The 16,593-nt window shown below is 27.9% G+C and overlaps 1 protein-coding gene across 2 annotated transcripts in view; it reads right to left on the bottom strand.

Annotated features, from left to right (window-relative positions):
• Nucleotides 1–6,388: 6,388 nt before the first annotated feature.
• Nucleotides 6,389–16,593, bottom strand: part of LOC123290889 (prolow-density lipoprotein receptor-related protein 1) — a 47,053-nt gene continuing 36,848 nt past the window's right edge. Inside the window, exons 28-32 of one of the 2 annotated variants that reach the window (XM_044871252.1) lie at nucleotides 12,303–12,529; nucleotides 11,065–11,270; nucleotides 9,325–9,516; nucleotides 8,983–9,112; nucleotides 6,389–7,997 (exon numbers count right to left, since the gene is read on the bottom strand). In XM_044871252.1, the coding sequence (XP_044727187.1) occupies nucleotides 7,866–7,997; nucleotides 8,983–9,112; nucleotides 9,325–9,516; nucleotides 11,065–11,270; nucleotides 12,303–12,529 (887 nt within the window). In that variant the 3' untranslated portion in view covers nucleotides 6,389–7,865. Of the gene's footprint in view, nucleotides 7,998–8,976; nucleotides 9,113–9,324; nucleotides 9,517–11,064; nucleotides 11,271–12,302; nucleotides 12,530–16,593 lie in introns of both variants that reach the window. The other variant, XM_044871251.1, reaches the window with a different exon arrangement.

Genomic DNA, 16,593 nt, shown 5'->3' with positions numbered 1-16,593 from the left:
CCGTAAGATGTATTCTGTTCAAAATAATGCGTACAAATATTTTCTTTCAAGAGCTCCTGGCGTTCATTATTATTATTATTAATTGAAGTAAATTTCAATATGGTTCAAACACACGTCAATTGATCATTTTTTAAAATTATTTCAACAATATCCTTGGGGAACAAAAAAAAAAAAAAAAAATTTCTGGCGACGGCGTTTGATTAATGATTTTTGTCGCTGTGTAAATTTTTTACGAATCTTCCCTCGTAAAAACTTCAAAATGGCCAATTAATATTTTGTACAGTTTGTAATGGGTTTATTACGAATATTGAATTTAGTATAGCAGTTTTCTAAAAGGATAGAGACCCAATTCAAGAGGAAAAAGTACAAATTATAAATTCTCACTACTTTTATTGACAAAATAATAGTGAGCGCCCGGAGTTCGTTTCAAATTTTTAAGTGAAACTTCTATGGTGAGAAAATTCGAAATACATAAACTTGACGCGATATTAGAGTAAGAGCCCATGGTAGTCAGATCTATCCTAGGAATATTCACAACACTCCTGTTAAGATTCTTTATAAATATTCGTAAATAATGAAATATAAATTTAGAAAACACAGAAAAACATTTTAGTTTGCAACGATGATTTTAAAAGAGGATATATTTAAAAATAATGTAACTCAATATTAAAAGGTGTTCAAATCCTTATTTACGATAATATGTATCGAATATTTAAAAGAAAGCCTTGATTACCGTGTTATTGACTAACATTGAAATTATATAAATTCAAAGTTCGTGTAAATGTAATTTAAAAAAATTAGAAGTTTCATTTTCTTTATATGATATTCGTGGAATAGTCACATGGTCACCTTTTTTGTTTTTGTTTTTTTTTTTATCCAATAAACTAAGACTTAATTTGTAAATTATATTCAGCTGAATATTGGTTTTAATTTTGGTGAATTTTTCGAATGTAAAATTATTAAAATTAAATTAAAATCAGTTGAGATGGGGTGATTCTTAAAGGACGGGAGCTATTTGGAAAGGGTTCAAATGTCTCCAGTGACAGACAATTAATTTATTATTAAATAATAAAAATATTCAATTTAATTGAAATTCGAAATACCCTTTTCTACACCGGTGCTTTTCGTATCTATGATATTCATACAGCTCGGTGTATACAGTAAAATCTCGTCTTACGCTAATTCAGAGTTACGCATTCTACACTTCTACACAATTGTGTAGTCGATATAATTATATGTACAACATATACCTCGACTTCCGTAGCTATTGTACGATCCCACCTATCGCGTAAGTTCGAGATATTACTTTACTTGAATATTTTTGCCCATGCAATAGTTTAATATTTTTATCCATATTACTTTAGTTGAATATTTTTGTCCATATCATCTCTGTTTTGAAATTAGGATGTAAGAACATTTTTTAAAAATTTGTTGGCCTACGTTGCATTATACCGAGGAAAGTTTCGGATATATGTGATTGATACACATTATCAAAATATTTTGCAAAATTCAGTAAAACAAAATAATTAAATTTTATTTATAAAAAAAGAAGAAAATTGATAATTTAAAATAATAAAAATAATTGTTGCTTACGACACCTTAAAACCAGTTTCATTTAACGGGTTTTTCAAAGTTTTAAGTCTTTATCTCACCAAACTATAAATAAAATTGCAACTTGCCTATTGTCTAACTAAATTTGCACTCAAATAAACAGTAACTAAGGAGTAACTGAAATTTATACATATGAATATTCAGCTGAAAATTATTTCCAAAATATGCGAAATAATACTATTTACAAATATCAGCCTTTAAATTGTCAAATATTGTCACGTCTCGAAAAAAATGTATATTAATGATATTATTTATAATTTAATTATTAGTAGTAATTTTCTTTTTTAAATTTGTTACATGTTAGTTATTAAACAAAAAAAAAAACATTATCTAACAAATACTTTGTATGTTTTGTTAATTAACACTTATCAACATAAACATTTATTAAAAGTTATCAAATGTTTTCAAATAAATTTTTAAAATAATTTTCTGCTTGTTTTATTTACTGACAATCTTTTGGAGAAGAACTGTCAACATCTTTAAATTCAAGTATCTTTTTTAATAAATTAATTTTTAATATAATTAAGACCACCTCAAAAAATTTTGTCAGAACTGAAACAGTGGAATTCACTATCTTCAGCACTTTTTAATCTATTGATTAAGAAGAGAAGCAGTGGACTCAACTGAGAAATTTTTTTCAACAGTACCTTTAACTTTTTGCTTGACTTGTAAACAAAGTCAAGGCACTTTTATTAAATTAGGGCTATAAACATGCCTTTACTGAAAAGCATCCAAAAACCCACCAAGGGTAAAGAACGGTTCAGAATCAATCCAAAAGCTACCCAGAATGGTTTCAGTTAGTCTTTTGACATTAATTTTAAATACGATGAAAAGCAGATTCGAGACCATTATCCAGATAACGTTTTTATGTTTTTTTTTTTTTTTTTTGCCCTAAATCAACCATTCTCGAGATAAAACGAAATTTCCATTTTCAGGTGTAAGTTCCAAATTTCTAATTCACTCAATCACAATCAAAGTCAAGTCACCAGTGAAAATAAGCTTATACGGATAGTCAAGCAGCACATGAACATAACATTAAAACAACTGAACTGGTAGTAATGGGTTGAAAAACAACCAGGCTTTCCAGAGAAGACTTAGAAAGGAATCAGTCATAAAAAAAATTGGTATTCATGGATGAATCGGCGGCAAATTTGGGTACAAAAACAGGCGTCAAATGACATTCTAACTTATTTTTAAAAAGAAAATATGGCATAACAAAATATTTAACTTACAAATAAACGTAAAATAAAAAATTTTTACTTTTTGCAATTAAAATTTCATTGCTATTTTACTTGAAAATAAAAGCATGTAGACAAACACTTGTTTACTTACCCTGCGGGAAGTAAAGCTTTGTCTTAAAACAGTTGCTGTTTCGCAGGCAGCAACATTTATTTCTGAAATTGAATGGTGACCCGGGGTCCGGGACGGAGAGAAGTCAGTAAACATGTGCTCGCACGAGTATGTGTGGACATTTGTGTGTATATGTGTACGAATATTATGTTTATTTAAGACAAAGAGGTGAATATTAAAAACAAAGATAGCTTTATTAAACTCTAAAATAAAAGTGATAAAAGTCTTCATTGTATTTAAATATTTATTAATCAAAACTATTAATAATCAACACTTATTTGCGTAACGCGAAGACTGCTACGCTTCGTATGGACTGAAATAAAATTATTTAATAATGCTTCCAAATCAAGTCTATCAGTGATTGCAGAATAAACATATAATAAAGTTGTCGAATTGAGCCGGTTCTGTAGAATTATTGTCTTGTCTTTTGAAATTTTTAAAACGACGCAAAAAAGAAAAATTCCTATCATTAGAACATGAAGATTCTATTATCGTAATTAGTAAGCAAACAAAGCGAACGAACTCTGGAATAAGTCCTCGCATCCAATCAAATTTTTTTAAGAACTGTACTACTTGTCTCAGTTTTGTATCTGCTCATTAAAATAAAAATATGTAAATAGATCGTATGTATTTTACCCACTCGGAATTTTTCGAGTTGGTAGAGCTACCCACTCAACCAATATGAACCGCCGGCCCTGCAATAGTCTCTCATATTATAATTCGAACATTTTGAAGTTGAGCATGTTGAGTTTTGAACATGTTGAGTTAAAAACACACCGCATAATTCAAATAAAGCATTCAAATAAATTATATTGCAGCATTCAAATAAAGATACCGCAGTCACGAATCTAGAAGCTGATCGTAGCCAAAGATCTACGTTTTTGCCAATCCGGTGCATTTCTAGTTTTAACCATCTAAATTTACAAATTAGGGAATAAAATCCTAATAAAAATACATTATATTTTTTTAGGAATTAAGATTTATTTTTAAATCGTACAATTTTTTTGTATAAGAATTAAAAATAAATTGAGCTCATTTAAAAACAAATCAAATACAAATATTTTTCCAAATTTTATACAGATATTTCCAAAATATTCATTAAAAATTTTCTTCTGTTTGTTTATGTTTATACTAAAATGTAACTTTATTAAAATAATTATTATTATATACAAATTGAGTATACTTCAAATTAAAATCTATCAAATAAAAATTTTGGAATTTTAAAACGAAAAATGTACAAAATTACACAAAAATTATCCACAAATAGTTAAGTTTTCATAGAAAATTAATTTAAAAAAAAAAAATCAATAAAAATATCACAAAATTTTTATTCTTTTTTCTTTATTATTTAAAATACAGCTTTACTTTTATATTTTTCATTAAAATAGAATACAAAATATTTCATGATAGAAAAATTGTCATGTGATATTTATAATAGACCAATACTTAGCCCTCATTGACTACGATCCTTGACCCTAACTACGACTCATACGCTAATAATATCAAATTTTTGGGATTTCTTCCAACAAAAATACTAGGCAGTATTTAATTTTAATAAAAATCTTAAATTAAGTTTAATAGTTTAATCCTGTACATTTCGAATAATAAGTCTTGGATTTAAAAAAAATTTTATTTTTGTTTAAGCAATTTCCGTCTCACCCTGTATTTTTAGACGAGTTAATAAAGCAGATTCCCGATTTGTTTTAATATAAATTTCGAATTAATTACGAAAATTAAATTTGAACAAATAGAAAGAAACGAAAAAATTACACAGAAGCCGGGATTCGAGCCCAAGTCCTCTAGATATTCACTCCTGTTCTATGTGAGTGACACTGTGTATTTATGTCTGTTTGTTCAAATGAAAATACGTAATGTTCGTTTTCCATTGAAGTTTACAGTCTCACCTTCATATGTTAAGTGGTATAATGTATTGAGATAGAAAAAGCTTTTAAAATCAATATGTATGAGGGACTTTGACTTACAAAAAGTCATTAATCTTTTAAAGATGCATTTAAATTCGCTAACATTTTTGTTTTCTATGATTCTAAAAGTTATCTTCACGGTTTTAGCTAGCTACTAACAACTTTGGAAAAAACCTAGGTAAGTGTCCCGAATATTAGCACGTGGGTATTTAAAATCTGTCTTCAGATCTTTATTTACAATCACTTTTGTGATTTTTATCATAGACATAAAAAATGGTGATTAAAAGATATTTAGCGTAAATTAAAAAACTCCTTAAACTTTTTGTTTGAAATAATCACAATTATTTGATATGTGTAGCATGTGAGTTATAATCCGATCCTTTTTCGGACTAGATATCGGTCTATACGATTTATCCTGAAGTATTTTGTAAGTTTGCACCAAAAAATAAAAGTCTTTTAATATTTGATTTGTCTATTTAGTTTTTTTTGTTTTTTTTGTTTTTTATATCAAAAAGTTAACAAATTTTGTTGTGATCGATTAGTCAACTTTTCGAATAAAAACATACACGCTATCGTCTTCGATAGGATTAATTTTGATTTTTTTATTATTTTAAATACAATTAAAAAATATTAGGGAAAATATTTACAAAAATTTAGAATATTATTTTTTCTGTTTAAAATCACTTATTAAATTAATTTGTTTTGTTTAATATTTTAAAACAAAAAAAAAGTATTACAATTTTAGTTTAAATATATTGTCATTATAGGATGCCATCTATTATCAAATAATAATAAAACTTAGTATAATAAACAAAAATTAATGGCACATTTTTAAAATATCGTATTTTTGTTCCTCCTATTCGGTACATTTTTGTATTTAAATGATATTCCGAACATATAATGACAATGACAATTATTAGCAGAGAAGAAAGACAACATATAATTTGTCTCTCTTCTCTAGGTATAATTACACAATACTCCACGCTTTTTTTTATCGGGCGCTATCTTTTTAGCACCCATAAATTATTTTTTTCTTTAAGAAAAATATATTATCAGAGTATGGAGATGCTAAATTTTTAGAGATGCGTCCACTTTAAAAAAGCGCAACGCATTTAGTAGTCATGTTACCATAAATATTCGGAAATACTCGTTGCACCAACATGCTTCTGATGGAAATCAAATATCCAGAGACATGGAAAGTGGTATTATTGAAAAAGACACAACCAATAAAAATTAAACACAACCATCGGTTATAAACTACTTCTAAGCTAAGTTTTTTCGTAAATTGTTGTGTTTTTTTAGGTAGACCATTTGTTTTTTAAAAGGTAAGTTTGTAAAAATATTTGAGTTTAATTAATTATCTGTTTGTTAGAACTCGACGAAATTCTATGAAAAGGTAGAGTAAAATTTGCTGATATCTACTTAAGTTTTCTAGATATCAAAATCTGAAAATTTAGAAAAAATATATTTTTAAATGGCGAAAATCACATTCATTTTATAAAAAATTTCCAAAAATTATCCTTGACCTGCCAAACATTTTTGTTTATTAAAATTGGCATATAAAATTCGAAAAATGACTATTTTTATATTTAATAATCAAAAACTTCATCTTGAGCCTGAAGTTTTTAAAAGTGATTATATTTTTACTTAGCTAAGTTAAGTGCTTCGGGAGCCAGAGTGAGAAAGGTCTAGGTAAAAAATCGGTTACTCTTATACGGGTCAAATTATTATTTTATAGAGGTTTCGTTCTTCATTTCCCTTTGAAGAAGGAAACATCGGATTTACTAAATAATACATATATATTTATATATTTGATTTTTTTACGAGTATTTTCGTAAATTTTAATATGTCTTCTCTATTCTTCAAGGAAAAAACGTTGACAAAATTTTGATTTTAATTTTTAAATCAAACTTTAAAATTATGTTCCACTTTCTATGTCTCTCTCTTTAAATTTTAAATTCTAATAAACGCCACCTACCAAATAATAACTTTTTTTTTTTATTGAATACTGATACCTGTCGGGTTTACAGATGGATATTAAGTCTAGCAATCCCTGAATAAATTTCGGATTAAGAACCAACGAATTTGTTTCTAGTATTTAGAAAAATCTATTTAACAGTATTCTTAAAATTACAATTCGGATTCTTTATGCGTAGAGATTGCCCTGTTCTAGTAAAGTAAGAAGTAGCAGTAAAATTTGAATACATATAGATCGTTTTTTGATCAGATGACAGTTTTTCGGGAGTTGCCAGACAGAATGTTAAAAGTTGATTTAGTGGCATTTTTTAAAATTTATTTTGAATTTTATTTTTTTTTTGGGATACATTTGTAAAAAAAAAATGAGTAAAATTAAAAATCACAAATAAAATGGCAAGATGCCGACGTACTCAAATTTTAATCTTAAACATTAAATATATTAAATTAACAATCACGATTCACACGTTACAAATTTCATATCGGTGGTCTATTTTAAAACAAATCTTTTTTAATTACATAAAAAATGTTTCTATAAAAATTATATTTTCACATACTTAATTCAATAAATATGGCAAGTTATTTAAAATAAAATGTTAAAATTTTACATTGATAAAAATTATTCTGTAAGAATATGATTGAATGTTACTCAATCCTCACAATTCAATGTAAAATAAATAAATTTACACTTATTAGTGAAGCTGATACAATTTTAACACAACCAATAATATGCACAACCATCTTGTTTTTATTCAAACGATAGCTTTTTTTTAGAGATCAAGTTCATTCAATCATATACTCACACATATTATTTTATAATCTTTTTTAAGCAGCCTTAGTTCCATTTATTAGTTGCCAATTTGTTTCAATTAAAAATAAATTGTCTGTCGATTATTTCTTATATCGTTTCAATTGATATGGGGGGTGTATCACGTTATTTTCTAACAAATGATTAAATATACAAAATTAATTGGCACAAATTAAAACAATAATTAATTAATTTATTAACTATAAAGATTCATTTCCTGATACTGGTTGATCTTCTTTTAAATTCTTTAATAGCACAGCTTTTTCTTCACTTGCATGTCCATTATCAGCGTTATACATTGAATCGTATACAGGATTTGCAAAATTACCACCCTGAAATTATTAAAAAATTATTATTATAGGTGAACCGAGGCAAATATGGCATTGTAGGTAAATTTAAGAACATTTTGTATGAGATAATAAAAATAAAAGTTTAGAGTAAAAATATAGTCCATTATGGAAGAAAGCGTGAAAATTAATATACATTAGCTCCCATAACTTTCAGTAGCGGTTGCTATAGCATTTGTTGTCCATATTAAGAGTTTAAGACTGCTACATAATGCCACCGATCTACTAGCAAATTCAAGCTTTAGACACCCTTATAAGAGATCTTTTCAGTAAAAAAAAAATTATAAAACTTTTTTTTTTGAATACACTCAAAAAATTATAAAGCAAAATTTGTATTATTTTTGAAGTTATAAATAATATAAGTTTATAAGTAAACAAGTGAAAATAAACAATTGACTGAGTTAATTGTTGAAAAACCCCGTATAGACAGTGTCGAATATCAAACCTTAACTTGTTTTATAAATAAAAGTTTTAATTGCTGCAAGCATATATGTCTCATAGATTACCGGATGATATTTAGAAGAAAGAAGACTTATCGCATTCGGATAGATTGTAAATTACTGATATACTACATGAGAAGTTGCCTTAGATAAAAAAACACTATTCTTTCTCAAATACACCAAACCTGGTTAGTCTTAACTGAGCATAGCTGAATGGTTCAGCTAAGTTTATGTACAACTTAGTGTTCCTTTCGTGAAAATGTAATAATCAAAGAAGGGGTTTGCAGCAATTATTCTCTGATTTGAAACATCACCGGAATATCTTGTTACTGATAAGAACCCTATCTGTTTTCTTTCAAATAATACATCCTCCAGTTGCAAATTAATATATTTCCACAAGATGGACAAGTTATCTTAAATTTGGAGTCGAACCGGCACCGAGCCCTGCTTTTTAATAGACTTTGTGTACAAATAGTTTAATCAAAAAAATTAAGAAAGAAAAATAGAAAATTATACAAACTTACAATTACCTTATCCGAGTCCAAAGTGAAACTTCTTTCTAGTGGATCATCGCCGTCATCGTCTAAATCTTCATTTAAATACATTGGATTTGAAATTTCTACATTATCTTGTAATCTTGAATGCATAAACGGTTTCCAACTGTAATCAGAATAGAAAAAAATGTTACACAATTTTTTTTTATATGTATTTTATAATATTTTTCTACTCAAAATATTTTAAGAAAATTCGTAAAAACCAAAATGATATTAGATCTAAACAAGGAATCATAGAACTACAAAATTACAAAAAAGATCATATAAATATAGAAAAATTTTCATAATTGTTTTTTAAAATTTTCATATTTTACTTACCCTCTACGTTTTCGTAATAAGAAATATCCACCAGTTAAAATTCCACAAATAATAACTATTATCCCAAAAATGACGGATACACCAATTAAAAATTGACCAGCACCACTCTCCGACGAACTTTGATTTGCAATCATTGGTGTAATATGATAATTATTCGTCTCACAACGTAATCCTGTATAATCTGGCGGACAACTGTAAAACAAAAACATGATGTAATCAATCATTTTTTATAAGATGTCTGGTTTTTTTTAATATTTCAAATTTTCAGCATACAAATTAAATATATCGTCTGGTTTTTTTTAATATAATTTTTTATAGTAAAAAAATTATACATAATCGTGACCTGATATGAGTGGGAAACCCTTTTATTAACATATTAAATTAATACTCAGCATTTCGAAATCTTTATTAGTACGATTAAGAAATTTGTTTATTTGTTTTTATTACCTTCTTTATAAAAATTAAATTTGTTTACCACGGGCTTAAGCTTTGGTTTATTAAAAGAGTGAAGGTTTTAAGCGGTAGAAAAATACGTCGAAATGGACAGATAACATAAAAATGCCCTATTGTTTGTATATTTTTTTAATTCTATTAGGGCTAATAGTTCGTTTTGTAGTTAGTAAATCAAATAATAACTTAAACAAAAATTGCAGAGTTCGATGGTGGACATCATGTTCTGACATCAAATTGGATCTAGTTCTTCGGATTTCTTTAATAGCCAATTTAGATCCTAAACGGTAAGAGATAGAATAACAATTTAAACTAGAAAATTGATCTTCAAAAAAAAAAAAAACTAACATTTTTCATTTAAACTATATTTCAAAAATCTTCAGCTTTCGGAGAAAATGCGACTTAAAAATATAAAGAAAATACGAACAACATTCGGAAATTTATTGCATTGGATGTCAAAATTGTTCGAAGAAATGTGTGGGCCCGAAGTAGACGACGAATTGTTATAGGATTTAAAGAACAAATGAGACACTTAGTGGAACTGAAAAATCATGTGCCGCTCACGTTATCGAAAATAATCATAAAATCGACAAATCTATTTTAAAACTTTAAAATCAGTACTCAACCTTAGCGAATTAGATGCTTATAAAAGCATATACATTCAAAAACTGAGTAATGAAACAATGAACTTGGATTTAATCAAAATTGCAAAGTCAAGGTTGATTTTTTAGAATTAATAATAGATTTTAAAATTGAAAAATGATTTACTTTCATAAATTGTTTTTGGTTTGTAATTTTAATTTTGACTTTGAATTTTTGTTTTTTAAAGTCAAAATCAGTTGATAAAATACTCGAATATCATTGAATATCAACATTAGTCATCTGATGGAAGCTGATTGGCTGACGTCTCAATTTGTTACGCACTTACGGAATAGTATAACTTGTACACATACCAAACCATCAGTGTGCAGACTGTCACCAAATTAGCAACGATTAACATACACAATAAGAGTAATTACGATTAGCTGCTAATTCATACTGATGATGACTACTTGGTAGTTGAAATACGTAAATTATATAATACCAAGATTGATCTAGGAAATTGGGACAAAACAGAAATTTAATTTGTATATTCACTGTTACATTACGCCCGCTATACTATATAACTTGCGTAAGATCTTTCCTTTTCATTGTGTAGTGAATTTATTTTTCATCTCATGGGGTCATGAAACTATTCGAGATCGTATCAAGATAACCTTAATTAAGTATATTGAATGGTGATAAACTTACATGCATAATGGTTTTGTATGATCATCATTTTCTTTACAAGTAGCACCATTGAAACAATAATCAGCACACATTCGTCGTTCTGAACATCGATCACCGACCCATCCCACTTGGCAGGTGCATCTAGGCCGTGATGATACACTCAATACTGTACAAATACCATCATTTTCACAAAAATCTTTGCATGGACTGTCATAACCAATAAATGTCTGCAAATAAAAAATATGACAATGTTTAATTTGATTATTATTGAAATCGGGTAATAATAGAAGAGGCGGGTGTAATAATGGCTGTCTTTGAGACCATTTCCACATAAAATGAAAGTTTAGAGTCTCAAAACCTAGGGTAACGTAAGGTTATTTTATAAAACAAATCTTAGAATTATTAGATATCTTTTTCAGTCTATTGCAAGTTTGCGTACACAAATTTGGACCTTGATTTGAAATACGCTTTGACGCTTTCATTCACTTGAGTGGCCCGGGAAAAGTCTTTCAACTTTCTCACATAACTCAAAAATAGAATTTGTTTCTCTTCGAGTCAAGAGAAACTGGAACCTTTCATGCTTATGGCGGTAGAAGTGGACATTCTGAATTTCATAAGTGATGATGAAATAATCATCAAATTATTGGAAAACAGCTCGAGCTACCGGACTTTACTGAGCTTTGAATAATATTCAAGAGAAAATGCATACAAAAGTCCATTGCAAAGTACCCTTTTTTGCGTGCGCATTGGGCCAACACATTGTGAGTTCCAGGCGAAATTTTATTTTCTCATCTATATTTGGGTTTGTACTAAAGAGGAGACTCACTAAACGGACAATATTAAAAACCGGGAGTTGAAGGGTTATTGGAATTGCCGGAATTAACCCATCTTTGTACCCACAGGCATTGCAATTTTCTTGGCGGCCCTTCTCATAAAAGTTTGTCTTTCATATATTTTTTTTTAATTTTCGTTAATCCACTTTAGGCACTTAAACACATAAAAATCAATTTGGCGCCTCTTGTTGCGCCCTTCTGCTGAAAATTTGTATTTTTCTCTTTTCCCATGAGGCCCCTGTGCAGTTGACTATTCCACCTAATGGTTAATCCGTCACTGTGTTGAACTACTAAAGGTTCAAATTACTGAGACTAGTTTACTAAAAACCATGACTATGTTTCAGCGTTCAAAAATTAAAAATCTATTAAATGGATTTATTATTTTCGTTAAATTGATTAAACCATCTATAATAAAATTTTACTCACCTCACAATGTAATCCAGCCCATGGATCAAAACATTGACATAAATGAGAATTTTTAATTATCCTACATGAACCACCATTTAGACAGCGTGCATTTGGACATAGGGCTGAACGATTTGCACACCCATCCAAGTTTGGATTTTGATCACACATATCACGTTCACAACGGCGTCCACTATACAATGATGGACACTTACACGTTAATTGTTTTGCTGTTTTGAAACAAATACCTGAAAATAAAATAAATTAAAATTAATAAACATTTTTCAAGTACAAATTCAAGTTCTTAAGTTTTGGGTTTGCACTTAAATCATAAGAATGTTTTAAGAAATTGTGTATCAGTGCGAAAATATGAAGAGGATATAAGATTCAAAAATTTATTGTTAGCCAATGTTATTTTACTTTGGGAGTTGATACTTGGCATGTTCACATTTGAATCGAAAACGGCGAAGTCATATAAAAAATGTCAAGAGTCAAAAACAGTTTAGAATAGCCCAAAATATAAAATCATACGGTGTTCAAATCTAATTTTTGATCAGAACCACAAAATAATCTTTATTTTCGTCAATAACGAGTTTCCAGTAAAAATCCGCATTTTTTTAAAGGCTTATATATCGAAAACGATAAGGTAAGAGGATGGGACGTCCGGAAGTAGGGTACTTCTACCCCAATTTATGGACGTACATCGAAAATTAATATTAGTAAAGAAAAGCATCTTTAGCAAAGCAAGAAAGTTTCAAATTTAGTAACACAGAATCAGAATATGAAATTGTAGGTCATTTTGACTTTAACCGTTGTTGCACTCTTACAAAAAGTGGTGGAAATATTCTGACTACATGATCGTATACTACTAAATTGACAACATATGTGTTTTTAAAAAAATTCGAAGTCGTGCGCCGATACATGCCAGACAATAATTTAATGATGTGCGAATATTATTCGAAATACGAATTGAATCAATTTTTTGTATATTCGATTCGGATTTTCGAATAATTTGAAATCGAAATAAAACTTTGTCGCAATTTATTCAATTGTTCCGTTTTTTAAAAAAAATTTAATTTGAAATAATCCTTCTTTTTATTAAAAGTGGGTAAATAATAATAATTTGCCACAAAATCAAATTATTCAATAAGAACTCTAATAGAATAATATTATTCATTTTGAAATGAATTTGAACCGAATATTATTAAATTCGAAGGGAATAATTCAAATATATCGACTTCAAAACTTTTCAGAATCGTTTAAATAAAAAATCAAGAATATCGATCTGTGAGGGTTGAGTGTAGTTTAATTCTCAACGACTCTATTCTTGTGTCGATTTATTAAAAAAAAAATTATTAAATTCCGTTTTTAAAATCGAATAAATTTATTTATTAGAAATCTTCTGTAAATTTGAAGACAAAAATTGGTTGAAAACAATTATGTTAAAATTTAAAAATCCTGAAACCTTCAAAAATGCACTTTATTTGAAACAGAGAACTTTAAATAAATTTTATTGCCACGGGTCACAGTAAACTATTTAATAATTATAGCAAAAATTAAATTTTATTTTTAGATTTTTTAATAATTAGAACAAAATTTAAACATTATTTTTAGACTTTTAATTAAAACGAAACTACACCACAAAAAAAATGAATTCACTTGAAGAAATCCCAATAAACTAAAATCAACAATTACAAATTTCAGATGAAAATATTTTGAGGAAAAATTTTTTATTTTATCACGTATTTTTATTAACTACTTTTAACAAATAAATGTCAGGTAAAAAGCAAATATTTAAAATACATGATTAAAAAAAATACAAGGAAAATCAATGCGTAAATAAATTACCAACGAACAATAGTAAAGGTAAAGGGAAATACCAAAAAAATTATATTTTAAAAATATTGAACATGCGATTAGCAAGCAAGTCTGTGATGTAATTATTACTGCAATGTGTATTTTAAAATAATTTGTTTTATTAATTACTGATTGATGAAGGTTGCAAAGAATATATTAATTAAAATAATATAAAAATACATATTTTTTTCCTGAATGAATAAATTTTAATTTAAGAAACCATCATTAGCGAATTGCCGAAGGAAATAAATGGAGCTATTGTTTTTAAACTGATATATCCTACCTAATAGATGTCAAAAATGACCATCGTTAAAATTTATATATATATATATATATATATCTGTCTGTATCTGTCTGTACGTTTATGTGTCTGTAAACTTTCTAGCGGTCGCAATTTAAGTCCGGTTTTAATAAAATTTGGTATTTTAAATGTCAAGTTTGTTGTTAATGAGAAAAATCGGAAAATAAGTAAAGGGTGGCAAAGTACAAAATTTTAAATTTTTTCAAAATAAATTTTTGGATTTTTTTATCAGTATTAAGCGAAAAAGTACTCTTGAAATTTTTCTCTTAGTTTTCGAAATAACAAATCTTGGAAAACTAAAAATGCAATATTCGATTTTAAGAAAAATGTATTTTTTTTTCAATCTCTTTGGGAATTGGCTTAGCTAACGCAGCTCCTGCGCTATGAATTTTTTTATTTAAAGTTTTAAAAATATAACTGTTCCTGGTTTATTTTGAAGATGTAATTTACCTCTATATACAAGGAAAATATTTTTCACTGATTTTACACTTAATTTTGAATAAAAAAAAACATCAAATTATTAACAAAATTATATTATTAACAAATTCTATTCGCATATTTTTCCCGGAGAGAAAATAAGAATAACTAAATTTTTATACCATGTATATATGAAATATACATAGTATATTAAGTTTAGCCCCAAGTTTGTAACGCTTAAAAATAATGATGCTAGGAAAAAAATTTTGTCATAGGTGTTCATAGCATCACCTAATTAGTCCATTTCTGGTTGTCCGTCCGTCCGTCTGTGGACACGATAACTCAAAAACGAAAAAAGATATCGAGCTGAAATTTTTACAGCGTACTCAGGACGTAAAAAGTGAGGTCAAGTTCGTAAATGAGCATCATAGGTCAATTGGGTCTTGGGTCCGTAGGACCCATCTTATAAACCGTTAGAGATAGAACAAAAGTTTAAATGTAAAAAATGTTCCTTATCAAAAATTAAACAACTTTTGTTTGAAGCATTTTTTCGTAAACATCATTGTTTACCCGTGAGGGCGCCAATTAGGCGGAAATTTTATAATATGTGTACAAACTATACACTAAATGTCGGTCGGTAATGCAGAAACCTATAAAGTCATTTACATATGTACTATACTTGATTATCAGTTATGTATGTGTCACATGTTTGTATGTGTAATGTGATAAAGAAATCAACACTGATTATGCATGGTATTTCAACAATTAACTCAGTCAATTGTTTGTTTTCACTTGTTTAAATAAAAATGAATTTTTCCAATTCTCATTTTTCAATGTCAATTTTTCTGAAATTAAAAAATCCTAATCCTGTCCTTAGTTCTAATTTTCTATAAAAATTAAACATCTACATTTTTTTACTTTTCTGAAAATAAAAAACAATTATCTACGGAAGCCTGAATGGCTTACAATCAATTTATGAGAAAGTGGCGCTACTTTAGCTTATTTTTTAAATGTGTACTACCCACAAGTATAAAACCAACTTTTAAAGCCTTCAACAAGTGCACTTGCTGAAAGTGACTTGTAGAAAGTGAAAGTGACTTGTGGTATTATGAAAACGAACCTTTTTGAAGATGTCAGTCGGTGATCATTATCCTTTAACTAGATACTACTGAAACTGTCTAGAATTGTTAATAATTATTTGTCCGGATTTAATAATAATATGACAGTGTTTATAATTTGTCTTATGCAGTTAGTCCAAAATTTTCTTTAGTATAATTTAAAAAATATAATGCTTTAATTGGCGAACGAAATTACCTAGAGATGGCTCTGGTGTGAATGCAATATGGCCGATATAGAGGATTTTCGTTCAAGTTGTCAAAATAAATTTTTGCATTTTTTTTTGTTTATTTGTTTTTTTTAACATGGAGAAAGCCCTGGATATTAATATTGGTGATATATTTTATCTACTTGGTGGATCAGTAAGGCCGTTGATGGAAGGAGAGGCGCTTTCTCGTTCCAAAAACTTGTTTTTCTGTGGTATCCAATCGAAGCAAAATAATTGTTTATTAATCAAATCTTCATGTTTGCAAACGTCGAACATCACCGAGAAACCTCATGAGATCTAAATCAAAGTGTTTGTAGCCAATGACAACAAAAAAATCGAATGCTATTGTTCTTGCAAAGCGGGCGCGGGAAGCAAGTGCAAGCATGTTTTTGCGACATTGTGCGACAACTGAC

Source organism: Chrysoperla carnea, chromosome 1 (genome assembly GCF_905475395.1).
Source record: "Chrysoperla carnea chromosome 1, inChrCarn1.1, whole genome shotgun sequence".
NCBI classification, from domain to species: Eukaryota; Metazoa; Arthropoda; class Insecta; order Neuroptera; family Chrysopidae; genus Chrysoperla; species Chrysoperla carnea.
The sequence above is the reverse complement of the archived record's forward strand: the minus strand, read 5'-3'. Positions and strand labels throughout refer to the sequence as shown.